The following is a 21,705-nucleotide window of genomic DNA, read 5'->3' as shown; positions in this document are numbered from 1 at the left end:
AGGTGTGATGGCGGCACCTGTAATCCCAGCTACTTGGGAGGCTGAGGCAGGAGAATCGCTTGAACCCGGGAGGCAGAGGTTGCAGTAAGCTGAGATCACGCCACTGCACTCCAGCCTGTGCAACAGAACGAGACTCTGTCTCAAATAAAATAAAATAAAATAAAATAATTCCTATAATTAAGAAAAAAAATGGAGTAGAGTATTTTTCTTTTTTTATTTTATTTACTTTTTTTTTTTTTTTTTTTTTTGAGATAGGGTCTCACTCTGTCACTCAGGCTGGAGTGCAGTGGTGCAACCATAGCTCATTGAAGCCTTGACCTCCCAGGGTCAAGTCATCCTCCCACCTCAGCCTCCTAAGTAGCTGGAACCACAGATGCATGCACCACCATGCCTGGCTAGGTTTATTTGTTTGTTTGTTTGGTAGAAACAGGGTCTCACTATGTTTGTTTGTTTGTTTGTTTGTTTTGACACGTACTCTTGCTCTGTCTCCCGGACTGGAGGGCAGTGGCGCGATCTCAGCTCACGTAAGCTCCGCCTCCCGGGTTCACGCCATTCTCTTGCCTCAGCCTCCGGAGTAGCTGGGACTACAGGCACCCGCCATCAAACCCAGCTAGTTTTTTTTTTTGTATTTTTAGTAGAGACAGGATTTCACCGTGTTAGCCAGGATGGTCTCAATCTCCTGACTTCGTGATCCCTCCACCTCGGCCTTCCAAAGTGCTGAGATTACAGGCATGAGCCACTGTGCCCAGCCCGGGCTCTCACTATGTTGCCCAGGCTGGCCTTAAACTCCTGGCCTCAAGTTATCCTCCTGCCTTGTTCTCCCAAAGTGCTGGAATTACAGGTGTGAGTCACCACACCTGGCCAAAGTAGAGTTTTTCTTTTTTTTTCTTTTTTTTTTTTTTGAGACAGAGTCTCACTCTGTCACCCAGGCTGGAGTGCAGTGGCGCCATCTCGGCTCACCGCAACCTCCGACTCCCGGGTTCGAGCAATTCTCCTGCCTCAGCCTCCCAAGTAGCTAGGACTACAGGTGTGTACCACCACGCCTGGCTAATTTTTTTGTATTTTTAGTAGAGACAAGGTTTCACCCTTTCGGCCAGGCTGTTTTCAAACTCATGACCTCAGGTGATCCACCCACCTCGGCCTCCCAAAGTGCTGGGATTACAAGTGTGAGCCACCAAGCCCAGCCCCGAGTAGAGTATTTCTGATAGTTGGAGAGATTCTACCCCAAAAGAATGAGAGGCTTGGCTGGGCGTGGTGGCTCATGCCTGTAATCCCAGCACTTTGGGAAGCTGAGGCGGGTGGATCACCTGTGGTTGGGAGTTTGAGACCAGCCTGACCAACAAGGAGAAACCCTGTCTCTATTAAAAATACAAAATTAGCTGGGCGTGGGGGTGCATGCCTGTAATCCCAGTTACTCGGAAGGCTGAGGCAGAAGAATTGCTTGAACCTGGGAAGCGGAGGTTGTGGTGAGCCAAGATCGCATCACTGCACTCCAGCCTCCGCAACAAGAGTGAGACTCTGTCTCAAAAAAAAAAAAAAAAAAAAAAAAGAATGAGAGGCTCAGAGTGTCAACTTTCAACTCACACACTCTGAAAGCCAGAGGGTAGAGCGTGATAGGCAGAATTATCAGAAGGTTTCCAGGATTTCCTGCTGTACGTGCCCTGCATCATCCCCAGGACTGTGAATAAGATGGACTTTACTGCCATGATTAGGTTATGTCGCTTGACACTGCTGGGGGATAAAGGAGATGGTCTTGGGTGAGCCTAACCGAATCAGGTGATCCTTTCAAAGGACAGGTCTCTTTCCAGTGGAAAAAACTCAAAGCATGAAAGAGATTCCACCCAGGGCAGAGTCTCCACTGCTGGAGGAGTCTCATGGCAAGGAATGTGGGCAGGTTCCGGGAGCTCACATATCGTGGTAAAAATACTGGAAAGCAAAGACAAAGATAAAGTTTTGAAAGTAACAAGATAAAAAAATGATTCATCACATATAAGAGAACCCTAAATAAGATTAACACCTGACTCCTCAGAAGCAGCGGCAGAGACCAGAAGACAATAGGACGGCGTACTCAAAGTCAGAAAAACACGGTCGAGCAAGAATCCTGTATTTAGGAAAACCACTTTTGAAAATGAAAGTGAAATAAAGACAGTTCCAGATGAACAAAGAGAGAAAATGTGCTGGCCGGGTGCGGTGGCGCACACCATAATCCCAGCACTTTGGGAGGCTGAGGTGGATGGATCACCTGAGGTCAGGAGTTTGAGACTAGCCTGACTAACGTGGTGAAACCCCATCTCTACTAAATACATAAATTATCCGGGTGTGGTGGCAGATGCCTGTGATCCCAGCTACTTGGGAGGCTGAGGCAGGAGAATCGCTTGAACCTGGGTGGCGGAGGTTCAACCTGCCGAAACGATCTGCCAGCCTGCATTCCTTCCTGATAGAGACCACTGGCCATGGAGTGGCTCTGTGGCTATGGAGGAAGCACAGGGAGGGGTTTTGTGTCCTCTGCTGCACCATTTGATGCTGGAAACCTGAAAACCCCACCCTCAGATCATGATAATGCCACCATTTTTTGAACATGAGTCCCATGGGGAGGTGTGAAGCTCAATTGTGCGTTTGTGTGCTCCCCTTTCATAAATATTCATGACTCCTCTTACAGCTCATTGAATATGTATATTTGGCCACTCCCTTCAGCATAAATTCCTGTTCCCCTTGCCCCTCCCATGAAGTGTCTGTTTTTGACTTCTCACTGGAGGTTATACTTCCCTGCTGGTCAGAATGGCCGCCCTGCAGGCTGCAACCCTTTATGAGAAATAAAGCTCTCCTTTCCAAATGTATGAACCTCGCCATTCTTCAGTTGACACCACCACCATGCTGCCGCTTTAGATGGACACGCTGCCCTGGCCCTTGGGAGGCAAGTCCAGTTCTCATGCTCTGGAATCTGACTGGCCTGTGCAGGAAGAGGGTGGGGAAGAGACACTCTGTGTGCTCCAGGCCTCCACCTGGGACCCCACACAGGGCAGGACGCCCAGCGGGCTGTGCAGCCCTCTCGCCTTGGAAACTGACCAAGGGACATACAGCAAAGCAAGAAGCATTTATTCAAGAAGATCTACTAAGCCTTGGTCAGAACAGGGGGACTCTGTGGGGCTTGAGCTCAGCCTGCTCCCCGCTGATCCCTGGCTCCCTGTCATAAAAGCTCTACTCCAGGAGGTGCAGCTGAGAACAAGGGTTCCTTCCTCCCGGCTCCTGGCTGCAAGGCAGAGGCACCACACAGGGAGGGACACGCAGAGAAGACGAGGCCTCCCATCCCCCAACACCTGCCGCAGCACAGGGGTCTCACTCTGGGAGAAGCAGAGGCCACCACGCCCTACCCCAGGTCCACAGATGCTGCCCCAGTGAGAGGCGGTAGCAGGGCTGGTAGCTGCATGGGGCCGCCTTCCTTAGGAAGCACAGTGTGGGAAACTCGTGCCTAAGGTGCATGGCAGGCTGTGGGAAGCTCAGTGCAAAGCAAGTAGGAAAAAGCTGACAGCAGCAAATGAAATGGCAGGCCGGCCTGGAGTGTAGCTGAAAACCAGGGACAGAGACGACAAAGAAAGGACCCTGCAGATACTGCATTCACCCCTGGGTGTCCAGAAGCCGCTGCACCTGGGTGCCAGGCTGCACCCAGGCTGAGTGGTTGGGCGTGCTGGCTGTCTACTGCTGCCCTCACAAATCACCACAAACTTGCAGATTTAAAACAACAGAAACTTACTAGCTTACAGTCCTGGAGACCGAAAGTCCAAGATGAGTCTTATAGAGCTCAAATCAAGGCTTTTACACGAATGGTTCCTTCTGGAGGTTCCAGAGGAAAGCATGTGCCTTGCCTCTTCCAGCTCCTGGTGTCAGCCGGCACTCCTTGGCTTGCAGCCGCATCACTCTGATCTCTATCCAGGTGATCCCACAGCCTTCTCTTCTCCTGTAGTCAAATCTCCCTCCATTTCCCTCCTATAGGGACCCACCTGGGTCACCCAGGATCACCTCCCCATCTCAGGCTCCTTCACTTCATCACATCTGCAAAGTCTTTTGTGCCAAATGAGGTACATTCTTAGGCTTCAGTGATTCGGACCTGAGTATCTTCAGGTCGTTATTTAGCCCATCACACTTGCTGAATGCAGAGCAGGCTGGAAAACTTTCCAACCACATACACATCCATCAGCAAAGGACGGAGCTGCTTCATCCCACCGAACCCCAGGCTGGAGTCACCCCAAACGCAGCAGCATGGGAGTTCCCCCAAGGGAGTGCCCCGAACTGTCACAAGATGGAGCCTACTGGGATTCCAAAGGAAGAAGCACTAAACGCCAGGGTGACTAGTCCAGAGCATTAATGAGGGGAACTCAGGGACAGAGAGCGGCAGCAGTCCTTGAAACAGACAGCGAGAGAAAAGGGGTGTTCTGCCCGGGTGTACCCGCAGCAAGGGGGCCGGGGTATGGAGTTTCTGTGTGGGTTTAAAGCATTTGGCTCAGGGCCAGGCCAGTTTCTTTCTTGTAAACCCAGATACCTTTATTAGTGCCTGGGAATGTTCAAGGTCCCAGTGTGGGTTCAAACCTGCTGGAAAAAACCTGTGGCTGATGAGTCACAAAATGGTCAAGGACCTCTGATTTTTTGGTCAGGACACAGAAAGAAATTGGGAGAAGGTTGGGCGCAGTGACTCACGCCTATAATCTTAGCACTTTGGGAGGCTGAAGTGGGTGGATCACTTGAGGTCAGGAGTTCAAGACCAGCCTGGTCAACATGGAGAAACCCTGTCTGTACTAAAAATGAAAAATTGAGCCATGTATGGTGGCGGGTGCCTGTAATCCCAGCTACTTGGGAGGCTGAGGCAGGAGAATTGCTTGAACCCAGGAGGTGGAGGTTGCAGTGAGCCAAGATCACACTACTGCACTCCAGCCTGGGCAACAGAGTGAGACTCCACCTCAAAAAAAAAAAAAAAATTGGGACTGGGTGTGTAGCTCATGCCTGTAATCTCAGCACTTTGGGAGGTTGAGGCGGGTGGATCACCTGAGGTCAGGAGTTCAAGATCAGCCTCACCAAAATGGTGAAACCACCTCTCTATTAAAAATACAAAACATGGGCCGGGCGCGGTGGCTCAAGCCTGTAATCCCAGCACTTTGGGAGGCCGAGACGGGCAGATCACGAGGTCAGGATATCGAGACCATCCTGGCTAAGACGGTGAAACCCCGTCTCTACTAAAAAAAAAAAATACAGAAAACTAGCCAGGCGAGGTGGCGGTGCCTGTAGTCCCAGCTACTTGGGAGATTGAGGCAGGAGAATGGCGTAAACCCGGGAGGCGGAGCTTGCAGTGAGCTGAGATCCGGCCACTGCACTCCAGCCTGGGCAACAGAGCGAGACTCCATCTCAAAAAAAAAAAAAATACAAAAAATTAGCTGGGCATGGCGCATGCCTGCAATCTCAGCTACTCGGGAGGCTGAGGCAGGAGAATCCTTTGAACCTGGGAGGCAGAAGGTGCAGCAAGCTGAGGTCGCGCCATTGCGCTCCAGCCTGGGCAACAGCAGCAAAATTCCGTCTCGAAAAAAAATTTTTTTTCAGAGAAATTGGGGGACCTACAGGAGCCTCGTTGGCTTGGGGAGGTTCAACACAACCTTTGACCAATTGGTGGTGAGCGCTAAACTAGGCTGACCCAGGCGTGATTTCTAGGAAGCCAGAAGTTCTTAAAAATAAGGAGGAGCGGGGAGCTGAGCAGAAATATTAGAAGCTACACACTGTGGGGGAAACAGACACATGGAACTGGCCCAGGTGAGCCACTAAACAACATGAAAAACCAGGAGCAAAATCACAAGGGCCATTGGCCAATCCTAACCCAGAGTTGATGTGATATACGCTCTAAAGTATCCAGTTTTTTTTCTTTTCTTTTTTTTTTTGTTTTTTTTGAGAAGGCGTCTCGCTCTGTCTCCCAGGCTGGAGTGCAGTGGCGCGATCTTGGCTCACTGTGCAACCTCCGCCTCCTGGGTTCCAGTGCTTCTTCCGCCTCAGCCTCCCAAGTAGCTGGGATTACAGGCACGCGCCTAGGATTACAGGTGCGTGCCACCACACGTGGCTAATTTTTTGTATTTTCAGTAGAGACAGGATTTCACCATGTTGACCAGGCTGGTCTCGAACTCCTGACCTCCCGCCTCAGCCTCCTAAAGTGTTGGGATTACAGGCATGAGCCACCTCACCCAGCCTAAAGTGTCCAATTTTCTACAAAAATGATGAGACAAAGAAAGAGAATAGTGGGATTCTTTATATTTTTTATTGATGCATACATATTGTACATATTGGTTGGGTGCAGTGGCTCATGCCTGCGATCCCAGCACTTTAGGAGGCCAAGGCGGGAGGATCACTTGAGCCTAGAGGTTCAGGGCCAGCCTGGGCAACATAACGAGATCCCATCTCTGCAAAAAAACACAAAAAAAGTATCTGGGGGTGGCGGCAGGCACCTGTAATCCCAGCTACCAGGGAGGCTGATGTGGGAGGATTTCTTAAGCCCAGGAGGTCGAGGCTGCAGAGAGCCAAGATCGAGCCACTGCACTCCAGCCTGGGCAACAGAGTGAGATGTTGTCTCAAAAAAATTAAAAAATAAAATAAATTTGGGCCGGACGCGGTGGGTCATGCCTGTAATCCCAGCACTTTGGGAGGCCGAGGCAGGCGGGTCACCTGAGGTCAGGAGACCAGCTTGGCCTGCATGGTGAAACCCCATCTCTACTAAAAAATACAAAAATTAGCCAGGCATGGTGGTGGGCACCTGTAATCCCAGCTACTTGGGAAGCTGAGGCAGGAGAATTGGTTGAACCCAGGAGGTGAAGGTTGCAGTGAGTTGAGATCGCGCCACTGCACTCCAGCGTGAGCAACAGAATGAGACTGGGTCTCAAAAAACAACAACAACAACAAAGACCTCAGGCCCCTCCCCTGGAGGAGCAGCGATTTGTTCTTCCCAGAACCGACACCTACTCTGAACCAACTTTGCTCTTCCTGCCTGTAGCTCCTCCACCTCTATCCCAAGCTTACCTCCCACTGGACCATGCTAAATACTAACGACCGGCGCACTGCAGTGGCTCACGCCTGTAATCCTACCACTTTGGGAGGCCAAGGCAGGCAGATCACTAGGTCAGGAGTTTGAGGCCAGCCTGGTCCACATGGTGAAATCCTGTCTCTACTAAAAATACAAAAATTAGCCAGGCACGGTGGCATGCGCCTGTAATCCCAGATACTCAGGAGGCTGAGACATGAGAATCGCTTGAACACAGGAGGCGGAGGTTGCAGTGATCCCAGATCGCGCCGTTGCACTCTAGCCTGGGCGACAGAGTGAGACTGTATCTCAAAAAAAAAAAAATCCTAACAACCCACCTTAGTGCCTACTGTGTGGCAATGAGCTCACATCCCTGGGACTCACTGGTCTCTCAAACCCTTCTCGGCCCAACAGAATAGTGGCACAGTCTGCTGAAGGCCCTGCCCCGCTGCCAGCTGGATGTCAGCCCCTTCCAGGGCGGGGCACTTCTGCTGGGATGCGCCTGTGCTGCCCTAAGGAGTTGGAGCTCGAGAAACAGGTTCACTAGGAATCTCGGGAATCCGTTCCAGGATCCTCAGTCCCACAGCCCCTTCCCAGCTTGGGCCCCAGCAAACTATTTACAGAGTCAAGTCATATATTTCATAAAATTTGTAAAAGTGAGATATTTTAACCACAACCAGCTAAAACTGTCTCTTCCCCCTGCAACCTGCCATCAGTTACCCCCTCCCCTGCTGCACAGAGCTGGAAGGGGGCGGTGTGGGGTCCAGCTCCTGGGAGGCTGAGTTGAGGGTACGTTTTGCTTGGGCTTGGTGGGAACAGTCACTTCCTGATACAGTTATGCTGTCGCTACTCATTCTGGTGTAGAAATGGCTTCCAGAAACACCCATCTCCCTCGGCTCCATGTTAACACAACAAGCTGATGACACTGGCCAAGTGTCAACTCAAAGAGGATCTAAGAGTAGTCACAAGCAAGAAAACCCAAACTCAAATTCATTTTTATTTGGGGGGAGGGTTCTGGGTTTTTTTGTTTGTTTTTTGAGACAGAGCCTCACTCTGTGGTACGGGCAGGAGTGCAGTGGAGCGATCATAGCTCACAGCAGCTTTGAACTCCCTTGGCTCAGGCCAACCTCCCGTCTCAGTCTCTCAAGTAGCTGGAACTACAGGCGTGTGCCACCATGCCCAGCTAATTTTTAATTTTTTTTTTTTTTTTTTGTAGAGATAGTGTATCACTATGCTGCCCAGGCTGGTCTCGGACACCTGGCCTCAAGCGATCCTCCTGCCTCAGTTTCCCAGAGTGTTGGGATTACAGGCATGAGCTACCTCACCCAGCCAACACCTGAAATGTTATGGCTCACATGTGGAAAAAATTTGATAAGCGATTTCCTCAAATTTAATGACAATTCTAAAAATGTACATATTACCCAAAGGAGCTTTTACCTGAAAGCAACTTAACTATAAGTAATAAAATTAAATTTTGATCAAACATGTGAGAGGAGAAACTAAATCATTTTCTTTCTTGGTTTTTGTTTATTTGTTTTTTGTTTTGACAGCATCTCATTCTGTTGCCCAGGCTGGAGTGCAGTGGTAGGACCACAGCTTACTGCAGCCTTGACCTCCCCAGCTGAAGTGATCCTCCCACCTCAGCCTCCCAAGTAGCTGGGACCACAGGTATGCACCACCATGTCCAGCTAATTTTTTGTATTTTTTGTAGAGATGGGGTTTTGCCATGTTGTCCAGGCTGATCTTGAACTCCTAGACTGAAGGGATCCACCTGCCTCTGCCTCCCAAAAGTGTTGGGATTACAGGCGCGAGTCACCGCATCTGCCACCTTCTTTCTACATATAGGAGGTTACATTATAAAAAGTGTTGTCGTCCGGGCATGGTGGCTCAAGCCTGTAATCCCAGCACTTTGGGAGGCCGAGGCGGGCAGATCATGAGGTCAGGAGACTGAGACCACCCTGGCTAACACGGTGAAACCCCGTCTCTACTAAAAATAAAAATAAAAAAATTAGCCAGGCGTGGTGAAGGGTGCCTATAGTCCCAGCTACTTGGGAGGCTGAGGCAGGAGAATGGTGTGAACCCCGGAGGCGGAGCTTGCAGTGAGCCGAGATCGTGCCACTGCACTCCAGCCTGGGGAACAGAGCAAGACTCCGTCTCAAAAAAAAAAAAAAAAGGCCGGGCGCGGTGGCTCACGCCTGTAATCTCAGCACTTTGGGAGGCCGAGGCGGGCGGATCACAAGGTCAGGAGATCGAGACCACGGTGAAACCCCGTCTCTACTAAAAATACAAAAAATTAGCCGGGCGCGGTGGCGGGCGCCTGTAGTCCCAGCTACTCAGGAGGCTGAGGCAGGAGAATGGCGTAAACCCAGGAGGCGGAGCTTGCAGTGAGCCGAGATCGCGCCACTGCACTCCAGCCTGGGCGACAGAGCGAGACTCCGTCTCAAAAAAAAAAAAAAAAGAAAAAAAAAAAAAAAGTGTTGTAATCTTAACAGAGCATCAGAGAATGCATCAAAGAAATGTAGGGGAAACCTGTAGGTTTTCTGCATTTTGTGATGTTTGTAGTATTTGTCAACTTTTAAAATGTTTGTGTTGGGGCTTCTTTTCTCACTATTCACTTAGTTTTGGATATATAATTTTGTCTTATGTTTCAAAAGAAGACTGCGTAGACGAGTTAACGGCAGGCCTGAGAAGCTCTTCTTCACAGGCAAGCTTGAAGAGTTGGTGTCTGGGAATTTGGGTTTTGGGATGGTTCCCTCCATTCTCTGGAAAGCGTGTCTCACTGTGCCTAGACTGTTTGTACAAACATGGCTCATGCTGAACGCCTGTGTTGCTTCTGGGGGTCTGGAATTTGGGCACATGCTTGGCACAGACTGTGTATGTAACCTTCCCTCCATAAAACCCCAGGGTGCTGAGTGTCTAAGAAGCTTCCCTGGCAGACAGCATTTCACACACACAGCTCCAGCTTCTTCCTGTGGAGTCCACCAGGAGAGCACTTGGCCAGCTCACGCCTGATTTCCTGTGGAATTCATCCCATGCACCTTTTCTCTTTGCTGATTCAGACTTATTATCTTCTCTGTGTAATAATCTTAGCCATGAGTCTATAGTGAGTCCTTCTAGCAAATTGATTATTCCGGAGGGATCTTGAGGATACTCCTCACGGCCCCTGAATTTGTATAAGCTTTAGGCCTCCAAAATTTGAATCGACCCATGTGTGTACCCTAAAGCTGGAGTACGAGGATCAGAGAACCAAAAGTGTGAGGTAGCAGTGGCCCCATAATCCTAAACCTGGAATGCTGCCAGGTTGGAGGCCTAGTTCCTGAAGGTGAATACTTCCACCAGGGAACACAGCAAAGGTTCCGCTGATCTTGAAGTAGCAGCTATCACTGGCCTACTTTGGGCTACTTAGGCTGAATACCAACATCGTCCTCATTTTCCTGAGTTGCTATGGTCACTGCTACACAACTAGGGTGGGCAGTCCACAGAGCTCCCTGGATGTCTAGTCTTCCTGCATGTGGCAAGGACTGTCAGTGGACAGTCGAAACAACGACCCAGTAATGGCCAGGTGCAGTGGCAGGAGGCCGAGGCAGGTGGATCACCTGAGGTCAGGAGTTCAAGACCAGCCTGGTCAACATGGTGAAACCCCATCTCTACTAAAACTACAAAAAAAAAGCAGGGCATGGTGGCGCATGCCTGTAATCCCAGCTACTTGGGAGGCTGAGGTAGGAGAATCGCTTGAACCCAGGAGCTGGAGGTTGCAGTGAGCTGAGATCGTGCCTCTGCACTCCAGCCTGGGTGACAGTGAGACTCCGTCTCCAAAAAAAAAAAAAAAAACCAAAAACCTTCCCCAGGCATAGTGGCAGGTGCCTGTAATCCCAGCTTCCCAGCTACTTGGGAGGCTGAGATACAAGAATCACTTGGACCCAGGAGGTGGAGGGAGCAGTGCGCTGATACTGTGCCACAGCACTCCAGCCTGGGTGACAGAGTGAGACTCCATCTCAAAAAAACAAAACAAACAAACAAAATGACCCAGTAAGAACAGGGACAGGAAGAGCTCAGACTGCAAGGGGAGAAGGGCCTGGGCTGCTCCACAGTACGCAGTGTCTGGCTGCAGAGCCAAGGGTGGGGAATCGGTGGTGGCCAGTGGCAGAGGATAGTGGCCTATCATGGCCTCATACCAGCTGCAGCAGCAGGGCTGTGGCTTGCTCACTCATTCTCATGCCTCTCAGTCTTTCAGGAGAGCATAACCACCTCTAAGGGGATGCTGAACTTGGGCCCCTGCAGCAGACTGCATTTCCCCAGCCCACCTGCTGTTCCTACAGTCTAATATTGACACTCCTCCCACTGAAGGGTGGGGTCCCTGTCCCCATCCCTTAAGCCTGGGTAGATGTGTCTGACTGCCTTGACCCACAAAGTCTGGCAGGAGGGACACTATGTGACTTCTGAGGCTAGGTTCTAAAAATATCATGCACATGTTGTCCATCTCATTGTCCTGGAAGGCTACCCTTGGAACCCAGCTGCCATATTGCAAGGAAGCATGGAGAAGCCACAGGTAGGTGTGCTGCCTGACAGCCACAGATGAGGTCCTGGCCAGCCACCAGCATCAGCCACCAAAGATGTGAAAGAGAAAGCTTTAGGATGGCTCCAGCCCCAGCCACCATCTGGCAGCAACTGTAGGAGAGAGCCTACGTGCAAACTACCTAGCTGAGCCTAGATAACCCAAGACTGCAGGACATAATAATAGAATGATTGCTATTTGAAGCCGCTGAGGTTAAGTGGCAAGAGATAAACAGACACACAACCCCTCTCTGGAAAGGATGAGGAAATCTGCAACCTCAAAAGGAAAAGGGAGGCCCACTCGACTGCAGTGTGGAAGCTCGGTGTAAAGGGAGGGCATGAGAGGACTGGAGAGGTGCCAGGTGTGGACCATCCTGGGACACCAGCCTGGTCACTTTTCTAGGACCGCTCAATGCCTTCTCCTGTCAGTGTCGCAACCCACTGGGTTCATCCTTCCACTTCCACACTTGGGGCGAGGGGAAGGGCTGAATGTAGGCACCACTGGTCCCGAGGGCGTGACGGGAATTTCTCCTTCGGCGGGCGCCCACCTCCTGGCACCCGTGGCACAGCTCCGGGAACGGCTGCGGGCTCAACCGCTGCTTCCCCGACAGCGCCACCGCAGTTCCCCGGAGACAGAAGTGAAGCCGAACCGCCAGAAACCGTAGATCCAGGGAGGTCGGTGCCGCGAGGAACTGCAGTTCCCCGGGACCGGAAGTGACAGCGGACCGCCGGAAACCGTAGATCCAGGGAGGTCGGGACCGCGGGGAGCTGTAGCTCCCCGGAACCGGAAGTGATAGCGGACCGCCGGAACCCGTAGATTCGGGGAGGTCGGAGCCGCAGGGCGCTGTAGTTCTCCCGCGAATCAGAGAACTAGGCAGAGAGCGGAGCTGGCGGCCGGGCAGCATGGCGGGGCTGGAGCTCTTGTCGGACCAGGGCTACCGGGTGGACGGTCGGCGCGCCGGGGAGCTGCGCAAGATCCAGGCTCGGATGGGCGTGTTCGCGCAGGCTGACGGCTCGGCCTACATCGAGCAGGGCAACACCAAGGCGCTGGCGGTGGTCTACGGCCCGCACGAGGCGAGTGGGCGTGCGGGATGGGAATCGCGTGACCGCGGGATCTGCGGGGCAGCCGGGCTGAGCACAGGTTCGGGGACTTGAGAGGTGCGGCCGGCGCGCCTCAGTCTACACAGCCGATGCTCAGCACTGCGTCTCACTCGGAGTAAACGCAAGTCTTTAGTGTGCTGCGCGGTGGTCCTGCCTTTCTCATCGGTCTCTGTGCCTGCGCTCTCCCTCCTCTTTGCGGCTCTTCAACGTGCCAGGCACTCCCCCACTCGCTCCCTCTCCTCTCAGCTCTACTCCGACGTCACTCCTTCCCAGACGGCTTTATCCACGCGGTACTTCTCTCCCTACAATAAACCCTTGTCTTTTGTGCATCTACAATCTCAAATGCCTATTTTGCTTAAGCATTTTCCCCTGTTTCCTCGCTAGAACATAAGCTTCCTAAGGACAGAAACTACATAAAACTCTCTGGTTTCATTGCTGTGTTTCCAGCGCTGTAACTGTGCCTGGCCAGTGAAGGTATTGAAAGAGTGTTTGTTTAGCGCATGAGGGTAGGAGCTCTGCTTTCCAGGCGGAGGGAACCAGGAGGGCGAAGACCACGGTGGTGAAAACAAGCAAGGCACTTATGCATAACAGAAAGACTGCTGGTGGGGAAAGAGGGGATAACTCTAAATAAGGTTGAGAGTTCCCGGGGAGGTGAGGAATTAGGGTTTTGTAGACCAGGGAAATGATTTGGGATTTTATTTCATATGTAATGTGAAACCTTTGTAAGGTAATTAGGATTTGAGTGTGAAGGTGAGACAGAATCAGCCTTGATGTTTGTAAACTTGGGTTGGCAGGGAATGGGGCAAGGATGGGCACAAGGAAGCCAATTAAAAGATGCCAGAGGGCAACACATGCAAGACAGAGAGTGCAAAACAGGGGGCTTTGTTTTGGAGGTAATGTAGTTGCCCCTTGCTGAGGCATTGAAAGTGGAGGGAGAGGCAGACCCACAGAGGACAGTGGCGTGTGAGCTGGAAGGAGTGGGCCTGGCTCATGTGTCCGTCCTCTTCCAGATCCGGGGTTCCCGGGCTCGAGCCCTGCCGGACAGGGCCCTAGTGAACTGTCAGTATAGTTCAGCGACCTTCAGCACAGGTGAGCGCAAGCGACGGCCACATGGGGACCGGAAGTCCTGTGAGATGGGCCTGCAGCTCCGCCAGACTTTCGAGGCAGCCATCCTCACACAGCTGCACCCACGTTCCCAGATTGATATCTATGTGCAGGTGAGCCGGCTGCAGCGTCAGTCCAGGGAGGGGTGGGTGTGATGGGGTTGGGGAGAGAGTCTGATAGACTCACACCCTGGGGTCCCTGCAGGTGCTACAGGCAGATGGTGGGACCTATGCAGCTTGTGTGAATGCAGCCACACTGGCAGTGCTGGATGCTGGGATACCCATGAGAGACTTTGTGTGTGCGTGCTCAGCTGGCTTTGTGGACGGCACAGCCCTGGCGGACCTCAGCCATGTGGAGGAAGCAGCTGGTGGCCCCCAGCTGGCCCTGGCCCTGCTGCCAGCCTCAGGACAGATTGCGCTGCTTGAGATGGATGCCCGGCTGCACGAGGACCACCTGGAGCGGGTGTTGGAGGCTGCTGCCCAGGCTGCTCGAGATGTGCACACCCTCTTGGACAGAGTGGTCAGGCAGCATGTGCGTGAGGCCTCTATCTTGCTGGGGGACTGACCGCCCAGCCACCCATGTCCAGAATAAAACCCTCCTCTGCCCACACAACCCTCACTGTACGTTAATCACCCAACAGCACTTCAGAGCCATGTGAAGCCTGGCAGAGCCTGGTCTGGTGCTGGCTCCTGGGGATGACCAGGGCCCCTCGCCCACACATGAACTGCCTATCTCTGTGTAGCCTAATTCAAACCCTGAAGAGAACAGTGGATTAGGGGGTTGCTGTGGGGGAGGTCCTGGGTGGAAAAAGCAACATGTCCCAGTAAGGACTCAAGGCAGCTGAGCAGGAGGCAGGGCCTGGCAAGATGAGCCAGGTCATTGGACTGAGGAATCTGTTACCCTTACTCTGGCACATCCGGGGCCCTGAGCAAAGGGCTGAGGGAGAACTCAGCTGGCTCTGAGTACCCAACCTAGAGATGTGGGGGCCATGTTCCATGGCCTCTGGACTATGGCCTGGAGCCCCTTGGGCTTTTCCTGCTGCTTACCTTGGGCTCTAAAAAATACAACAGCCAGGCATGGTGGCTCACACCTGTAATCCCAGAACTTTGAGAGGCTGAGGCAGGCGGATTGCTTCAGGTCAGGAATTTGAGACCATCCTGGCCAACATGGTGAAACCCCGTCTCTACGAAAAATACAAAATTAGCTGGGGGTGGTGGCACATGCCTGTAATCTGAGTTACTCAGGAGGCTGAGGCAGGAGAATCTCTTGAACCAGGGAGGCGGAGGTTGCAGTGAGCCGAGATCGTGCCACTGCACTGCAGCCTAGGCGACAGAGCAAGACTCCATCTAAAAAAAATAAAAGTACAAAAATTACCTGTTCTCATGGATCACTTGAGGTCAGGAGTTCGAGACCAGCCTGGCCAACATGGTGAAACCCCATCTCTACTAATACAAAAATTAGTGTGGTGGCAGGTACTTGTAGTCCCAGCTACTAGGGAGGCTGGGGCAGGAGAATCACTTGAGCCAGAGATGAAGGTCACAGTTAGCCAAGATAGCACCACTGCACTCCAGCCTGGATGACAGCAAGACTCTGTCTCAAAAAAAAAAAAAAAAAAAAAATTGTTCTCACATGGAGTCTTCAGTTTTGACCCTTCTCTCTGCCCACCACTATTTATTTGTTGAGACATAGTCTTGCTCTGCTCAGGCTGGAGTGCAGTGGTGTGATCACAGCTCACTGCAGTCTCAATCTCCTAGGCTCAAGTGATCCTCCCACTTTGGCCTCCTGAACTAAGACTACAGGCATGTCCCACCTACCTGGCTAATTTAAAAAGAATTTTTTTGTGTGTAGAGACTGGGTCTCATTTTGTTGTCCAGGCTGGTCTCAAAGGATCCTCCCACCTCACCTTCCCAAAGTGCATCCTCTTCTTGAGCAAACTACCCCTTCATTCACCTCTGGCCCACAGACCTGCCGGAGCCCTGACTACCAGCTCCTGCAGTGTGGACCCTGGGGCTGCTGCTCCCCTAATATTCCAAGGATCTCTTGGCCTGGACAGGGACAGTATGCTCCCCTACTTTATACTGCACACACCCCAGCTCTAGTGAAGCCCATTTTGGCCAGTAGTGCTATCAGCATCTCTGCGGTCATCTGACTCAGAAAACCTTGGTGCTGGGCTCATGCTGTGACTCCACTGGGACGTCCTGAGTCATTGACAGTATCGCTTGGCATCCATTCTCTGACCGCCGCCGGCTTTCCACCCACCTGCCCTGTTGTGGGAAGTCAGGGACCCCGAACAGAGGTACCCGCTAAAGCCATGACAGAACATAAATTGTAAAGATTTCATGGACGGCCAGGCGCGGTGGCTCAAGCCTGTAATCCCAGCACTTTGGGAGACCAAGACGGGTGGATCACGAGGTCAGGAGAGCGAGACCATCCTGGCTAACACGGTGAAACCCCGTCTCTACTTAAAAAAAATACAAAAACTAGCCGGGCGAGGTGGCGGGTGCCTGTAGTCCCAGCTACTCGGGAGGCTGAGGCAGGAGAATGGCGTAAACCCAGGAGGCGGAGCTTGCAGTGAGCTGAGATTGCGCCACTGCACTCCAGCCTGGGCGACAGAGTGAGACTCCGTCTCAAAAAAAAAAAAGATTTCATGGACATTTATCCCTTCCCCAATCAATACTCTTGTGATTTCCTATGCCTGTCTTTAATCTCTTAATCCCATCATCTTCATAAGCTGAGGATGTATATCAGCTCATGACCCTGTGATGATTGCGTTAACTGCACAGATTGTTCGTTTAATGCGTGTTTAAACAATATGAAATCTGGGCACCTTGAAAAAAGAACAGGGTAACAGCGATCTTGGGGAACAAGGGAGATAACCTTAAAGTCTGGCTGCCTGTGGGCCAGGCAGGACAGAGCCATATTTCTCTTGTTACTGAAAACGGGTAAGAGAAGTATCGCTGAATTCTTTCCCCAGTAAGGAATATTAATAATTAACAGCCCTGGGGGAAAAGAATGCTTTCCTAGGGGAGGCCTCTGAAATGGCCGCTCTGGGGGTGTCTGCCTTATGCAGATGTAGATGGGGATGAAGTGCCCTAGTCTCCTGCAGCGCCCCCAGGCTTGCTAGGATTAGGAAGTTCCAGCCTGGAGAATTCTAGTCAGACCGGTTCTCTGCTCTTGAACCCTGGCAATGCGTGCACAGCCGGACATGGAAATTCATTAGTGATTCTAGTTTCGCCATGGCCTTCTGCTTTGTGATCTTTTGTCACCCTTGAAGCATGTGATCTCTGTGACCCACACCCTATTCGTACACTCCCTCCCTTTTGAAAATTGCTAATAAAAACTTGCTGGTTTTATGGCTGGGGGGCATCACGGAACCTGCCGACATGTGATGTCTCCCCCGGACACCCAGCTTTAAAATTTCTCTCTTTTGTACTCTTTCCCTTTATTTCTCAGACCAGCCCCACTTAGGGAAAATAGAAAAAGACCCACGTCGAATATCGGGGGTGGGTTTCCCGCGATACTGCCCGGCTCATCACCTCTGACTCCTGCGGGCCTTCCAGTGGGCGATATCTCGCTGCCCCGACCAGCTCGGCCTGCTGTCGGGCATCTTCTCTGCTCTCCTCCGACTGTAGGGCTACCTGCCTCCCTCCGGGGCGGTGCACTGCGGGTCCGACTCTCCTGGGGGCAGCGCCTAGCGGACTCCCCAACCCGCTCGCGTCCTTCCGGCTTCACCAGCACCGCCCACCCTGCAGCCAGCCGCTGTCTGGGCTTGCGCGCCCCGGCAGTTCGGGGTGTTGGGGGCGCGTCCTGTGCTCCGGACATGCGCGCCGTCGCGGGCGCCGCTGGGACCGGAAGTGCGGGCGAGCGCGGTCCACGGGTCTGACAGGAGCAGCCTGCGGGCACCGCGGCGGTAGTTGGAGGCGGCAGAGGGTCCGGAGACCGCAGAGGGTCCGTCGCCGCGCCGCCCTGCCCCGCCATGGGCCTCCTGTCGGACCCCGTTCGCCGGCGCGCGCTCGCCCGCCTCGTGCTGCGCCTCAACGCGCCGCTGTGGTGAGAACAGGGCCCGGGGAGGCGGGGACCCGAAAGCCCTGGAACTCGCGCTGGCGGCGGCCCTTGCGCGGTGCCCATCGAGGGCCGGGGCCGCTCCGGCTGCTCGCTCCCCTCCGGCTGCTCGCGCCCTTCCGCTGCTGCCCTCTGGAAGCACTGAGGGTATCAGGCCCAGGCTCAGCCCTCCGGTCCGGCGTCCCGATGCCAGGACTCCGGGTTTAGGTCTCAGACCCGCGCGATCGACCCCGGGTGCGGAGGCTGTGGCCTCGGGTCGGCGTCTCAGGACCCGCTGACGCTCCGGTGCCCCTCCGTCCTCTCTCACAGCGTGCTGAGCTACGTGGCGGGCATCGCCTGGTTCTTGGCGCTGGTTTTCCCGCCGCTGACCCAGCGCACTTACATGTCGGAGAACGCCATGGGCTCCACCATGGTGGAGGAGCAGTTTGCGGGCGGAGACCGTGCCCGGGCTTTTGCACGGGACTTCGCTGCCCACCGCAAGAAGTCGGGGTGAGCGGCAGAGCAGGGCGTATGGGGCGAGCAGTGGTGGCTAAGGCCGGGGAGCTCTGCTCATAGGCTCCCATCGTGTTTGCAGGGCTCTACCAGTGGCCTGGCTTGAACGGACGATGCGGTCAGTAGGGCTGGAGGTCTACACGCAGAGTTTCTCCCGGAAACTGCCCTTCCCAGATGAGACCCACGAGCGCTATGTACTGGGGGAGTGGGGTGTGCCTGGGCCCAGAAAGCACCTTGGAGGGAGGGGTCTGGGCTGGGTATCACGTTGGCGGGTGTCATGGGGCCAGGAAGCTCAGTGGGAGGGGAAATCCCTGGTGGGCATTGGAGGGCTAGAAAAGGGGGGGCTTCAGCGCCCTACCACAGTTACACTGAGGTCCCCCCCCCCCATATTGCATACAGATGGTGTCAGGCACCAACGTATACGGCATCCTGCGGGCCCCTCGTGCTGCCAGCACGGAGTCGCTTGTGCTCACCGTGCCCTGTGGCTCAGACTCTACCAACAGCCAGGCTGTGGGGCTGCTGCTGGCACTGGCTGCCCACTTCCGGGGTGAGGCTCAGGGTTGCTGGCCATGGAGGGGTTTGGTCAGTGCCCCAGACCTTGCTGATCCTGCTTCTGGTCTCCAGGGCAGATTTACTGGGCCAAAGATATCATCTTCCTGGTAACAGAACACGACCTTCTGGGCACTGAGGCTTGGCTTGAAGCCTACCACGATGTCAATGTCACTGGTAGGTTCTCTTGTCCTGCATGCTTTGGTCTGCCTCTCAGGTTCACTGCCCTCACCAGATCCCCCATCAGCGTTCATTCACTTGCTTCTACAGGCATGCAGTCGTCACCCCTGCAGGGCCGAGCTGGGGCCATTCAGGCTGGCCGTGGCGCTGGAGCTGAGCAGTGATGTGGTCACCAGCCTCGATGTGGCTGTGGAGGGGCTCAACGGGCAGCTGCCCAACCTTGACCTGCTCAATCTCTTCCAGACCTTCTGCCAGAAAGGGGGCCTGTTGTGCACGCTTCAGGGCAAGGTGGGGCTGCCTGCCTGCCTGAGGGCTGAAGGGCACAGGGTCTGTGGGAGGGCCTGTCTCATCCTGTCCTGCACCTCTAAAGCTACAGCCTCAGGACTGGACGTCATTGGATGGACCGCTGCAGGGCCTGCAGACACTGCTGCTCATGGTTCTGCGGCAGGCCTCCGGCCGCCCCCACGGCTCCCATGGCCTCTTCCTGCGCTACCGTGTGGAGGCCCTAACCCTGCGGGGCATCAATAGCTTCCGCCAGTACAAGTATGACCTGGTGGCAGTGGGCAAGTAAGTAGTCTCTGGTCCCCCCTTTCCATGCCCAGGATGATGTCCAGCTGGGGCGGAGTGGGGGATGGCCTGGTGGCTGTGGCCAGCCATGAACCTGCCCCACACCTGACAGGGCTTTGGAGGGCATGTTCCGCAAGCTCAACCACCTCCTGGAGCGCCTACACCAGTCCTTCTTCCTCTACTTGCTCCCCGCCCTCTCCCGCTTCGTCTCCATCGGCCTCTACATGCCCGCTGCCGGCTTCTTGCTCCTGGTCCTTGGTCTCAAGATATCCTCTGCCCCTTGCCATCTACTTGTGACCAGCCTCCAGTCTCCTCAACTCTAGGCTGGGGAGAGTGTTCCATTCTGATGGGGGGTGGGGTACAGGGGTAAGCCCTGGGTCCCCCTCTGGGCAGATCCCATTACACCTCTTGTTGGGGTCCTTGATTGGGCTACGCTCTGGAACTGTGGATGCAGCTGCATGAGGCCGAAGTGGGCCTTGAGGAGCCCGGGGGGGCCCCTGGCCCCAGTGTCCCCCTTCCCCCATCACAGGTGATGGCATCCCCTTCTGTTGTTGGAGTGGGCTTCCAGGGTCTGACTGGTGTTTAGTGTTGCAACTTAGCCTCAGCTGGTGGGATGGTGGTGGTCTTTGGGGATCCCCTGGCCCCAGGGCCCATCTCCAAGAGCCTGTGTACCCTGCAGGGTGTGGGGCTGGCCTCGCTCGTGGCACCTCTGCTGATCTCGCAGGCCATGGGACTGGCCCTCTATGTCCTGCCAGTGCTGGGCCAACACGTGGCCACCCAGTACTTCCCAGTGGCAGAGGCTGAGGCTGTGGTGCTGACGCTGCTGGCGATTTATGCGGCTGGCCTGGCCCTGCCCCACAACACACACCGGTGAGAGGCTGGGCTGGCTGGGGGGTGGGGTTAGAGGTCCCCTGGACATGCAGACAGTCTGTGGGTTGTCTCTGAGCCCTTTGTCTTGCAGGGTGGTAAGCACACAGGCCCCAGACAGGGGCTGGATGGCACTGAAGCTGGTAGCCCTGATCTACCTAGCACTGCAGCTGGGCTGCATCGCGCTCACCAACTTCTCACTGGGCTTCCTGCTGGCCACCACCATGGTGCCCGCCGCTGCGCTTGCCAAGCCTCATGGGCCCCGGTATGTATGGATCAGCCCCACTTCCCCCAACGCCTGTGCCCTCATCACAGACTGTACCCTCATTCAGTAGCCCTTTCCCCCAACTTGGTGTCCATGCCCCCACCATGGAGCCTACCCTGATGTTGCTTCTCCACCCAGGACTCTCTATGCTGCCCTGCTGGTGCTGACAAGCCCAGCAGCCACGCTCCTTGGCAGCCTGTTCCTGTGGCGGGAGCTTCAGGAGGCGCCACTGTCACTGGCCGAGGGCTGGCAGCTCTTCCTGGCAGCGCTGGCCCAGGGTGTGCTGGAGCACCACACCTACGGTGCCCTGCTCTTCCCACTGCTGTCTCTGGGCCTCTACCCCTGCTGGCTACTTTTCTGGAATGTGCTCTTCTGGAAGTGAGAGCTGCCTGTCTGAGCTGGACAGAGACTCCCCAAGGACCCCATGCTGCCTCCTTCCGGGGAAATAAACGAGTGTCTGTTTCAGCAGCTATTTGAGCTCCTGGCCCCCTGTCCATGTAGGGCCCCAGGGCATGGGGGCGAGAAGCCTCTGCCTGCAGGGTTTGGCATTCCCTCACCTCCTCCCTGGCAAGGGCTGCTGTAGTCCACTTACTGGTTAGCATTCCTGCCAGCTAGGGCTCTGCTGCTGCATCAGCCCTGGGAGGTGAGCCTCAGGTGCACTCTCAGCCCTGGAGGGTGCCATGCAGGCTCGGAGGGCTGTGTGCATTGCTGTGTGGTACTGTGCCAGGAGTGGTGCTGGGAAGGAGAATACACCATGGCCATGGTTTGAGGGCCTGACAGGAGCTGAGGCACCCAGAAACCACCTGACACCATCTTTACTGCTAGGACTAAGAGGCTGGAGCTGGAGCCCTGCAGAGGAGGCATGGCAGGGGCCCAGGGAAGGCCAGCGCCTTGGTGTGGGATTGGGATGGAGCAGGGA

The 21,705-nt window shown here is 54.3% G+C and overlaps 2 protein-coding genes across 2 annotated transcripts; both read left to right on the top strand.

Moving 5' to 3' along the window:
* Positions 1-12,384: 12,384 nt before the first annotated feature.
* On the top strand, positions 12,385-17,225 carry LOC105488480 (exosome component 4). The gene is made up of 3 exons (XM_011752602.3): positions 12,385-12,673; positions 13,711-13,917; positions 14,009-17,225. The coding sequence occupies exons 1-3, from the start codon at positions 12,503-12,505 to the stop codon at positions 14,366-14,368; spliced, it is 738 nt and encodes a 245-aa protein (XP_011750904.1). The 5' UTR covers positions 12,385-12,502; the 3' UTR covers positions 14,369-17,225.
* A 415-nt stretch (positions 17,226-17,640) lies between these two features.
* Positions 17,641-21,263, top strand: LOC105488481 (glycosylphosphatidylinositol anchor attachment 1). Its single transcript, XM_011752604.3, is given in 13 exon segments — positions 17,641-17,854; positions 18,176-18,355; positions 18,441-18,552; positions 18,758-18,905; positions 18,983-19,084; positions 19,178-19,224; positions 19,226-19,375; positions 19,458-19,654; positions 19,767-19,920; positions 20,088-20,183; positions 20,334-20,524; positions 20,616-20,786; positions 20,925-21,263. Coding segments are annotated over 13 exon segments (1,866 nt in total). The 5' UTR covers positions 17,641-17,780; the 3' UTR covers positions 21,169-21,263.
* The last annotated feature ends 442 nt before the right edge of the window (positions 21,264-21,705 follow it).

The sequence above is a fragment of the Macaca nemestrina genome, chromosome 8, assembly GCF_043159975.1.
Source record: "Macaca nemestrina isolate mMacNem1 chromosome 8, mMacNem.hap1, whole genome shotgun sequence".
Taxonomy (NCBI): Eukaryota; Metazoa; Chordata; class Mammalia; order Primates; family Cercopithecidae; genus Macaca; species Macaca nemestrina.
Note: the sequence above shows the minus strand (reverse complement) of the source record. Positions and strands in the feature narration are given on the sequence as shown.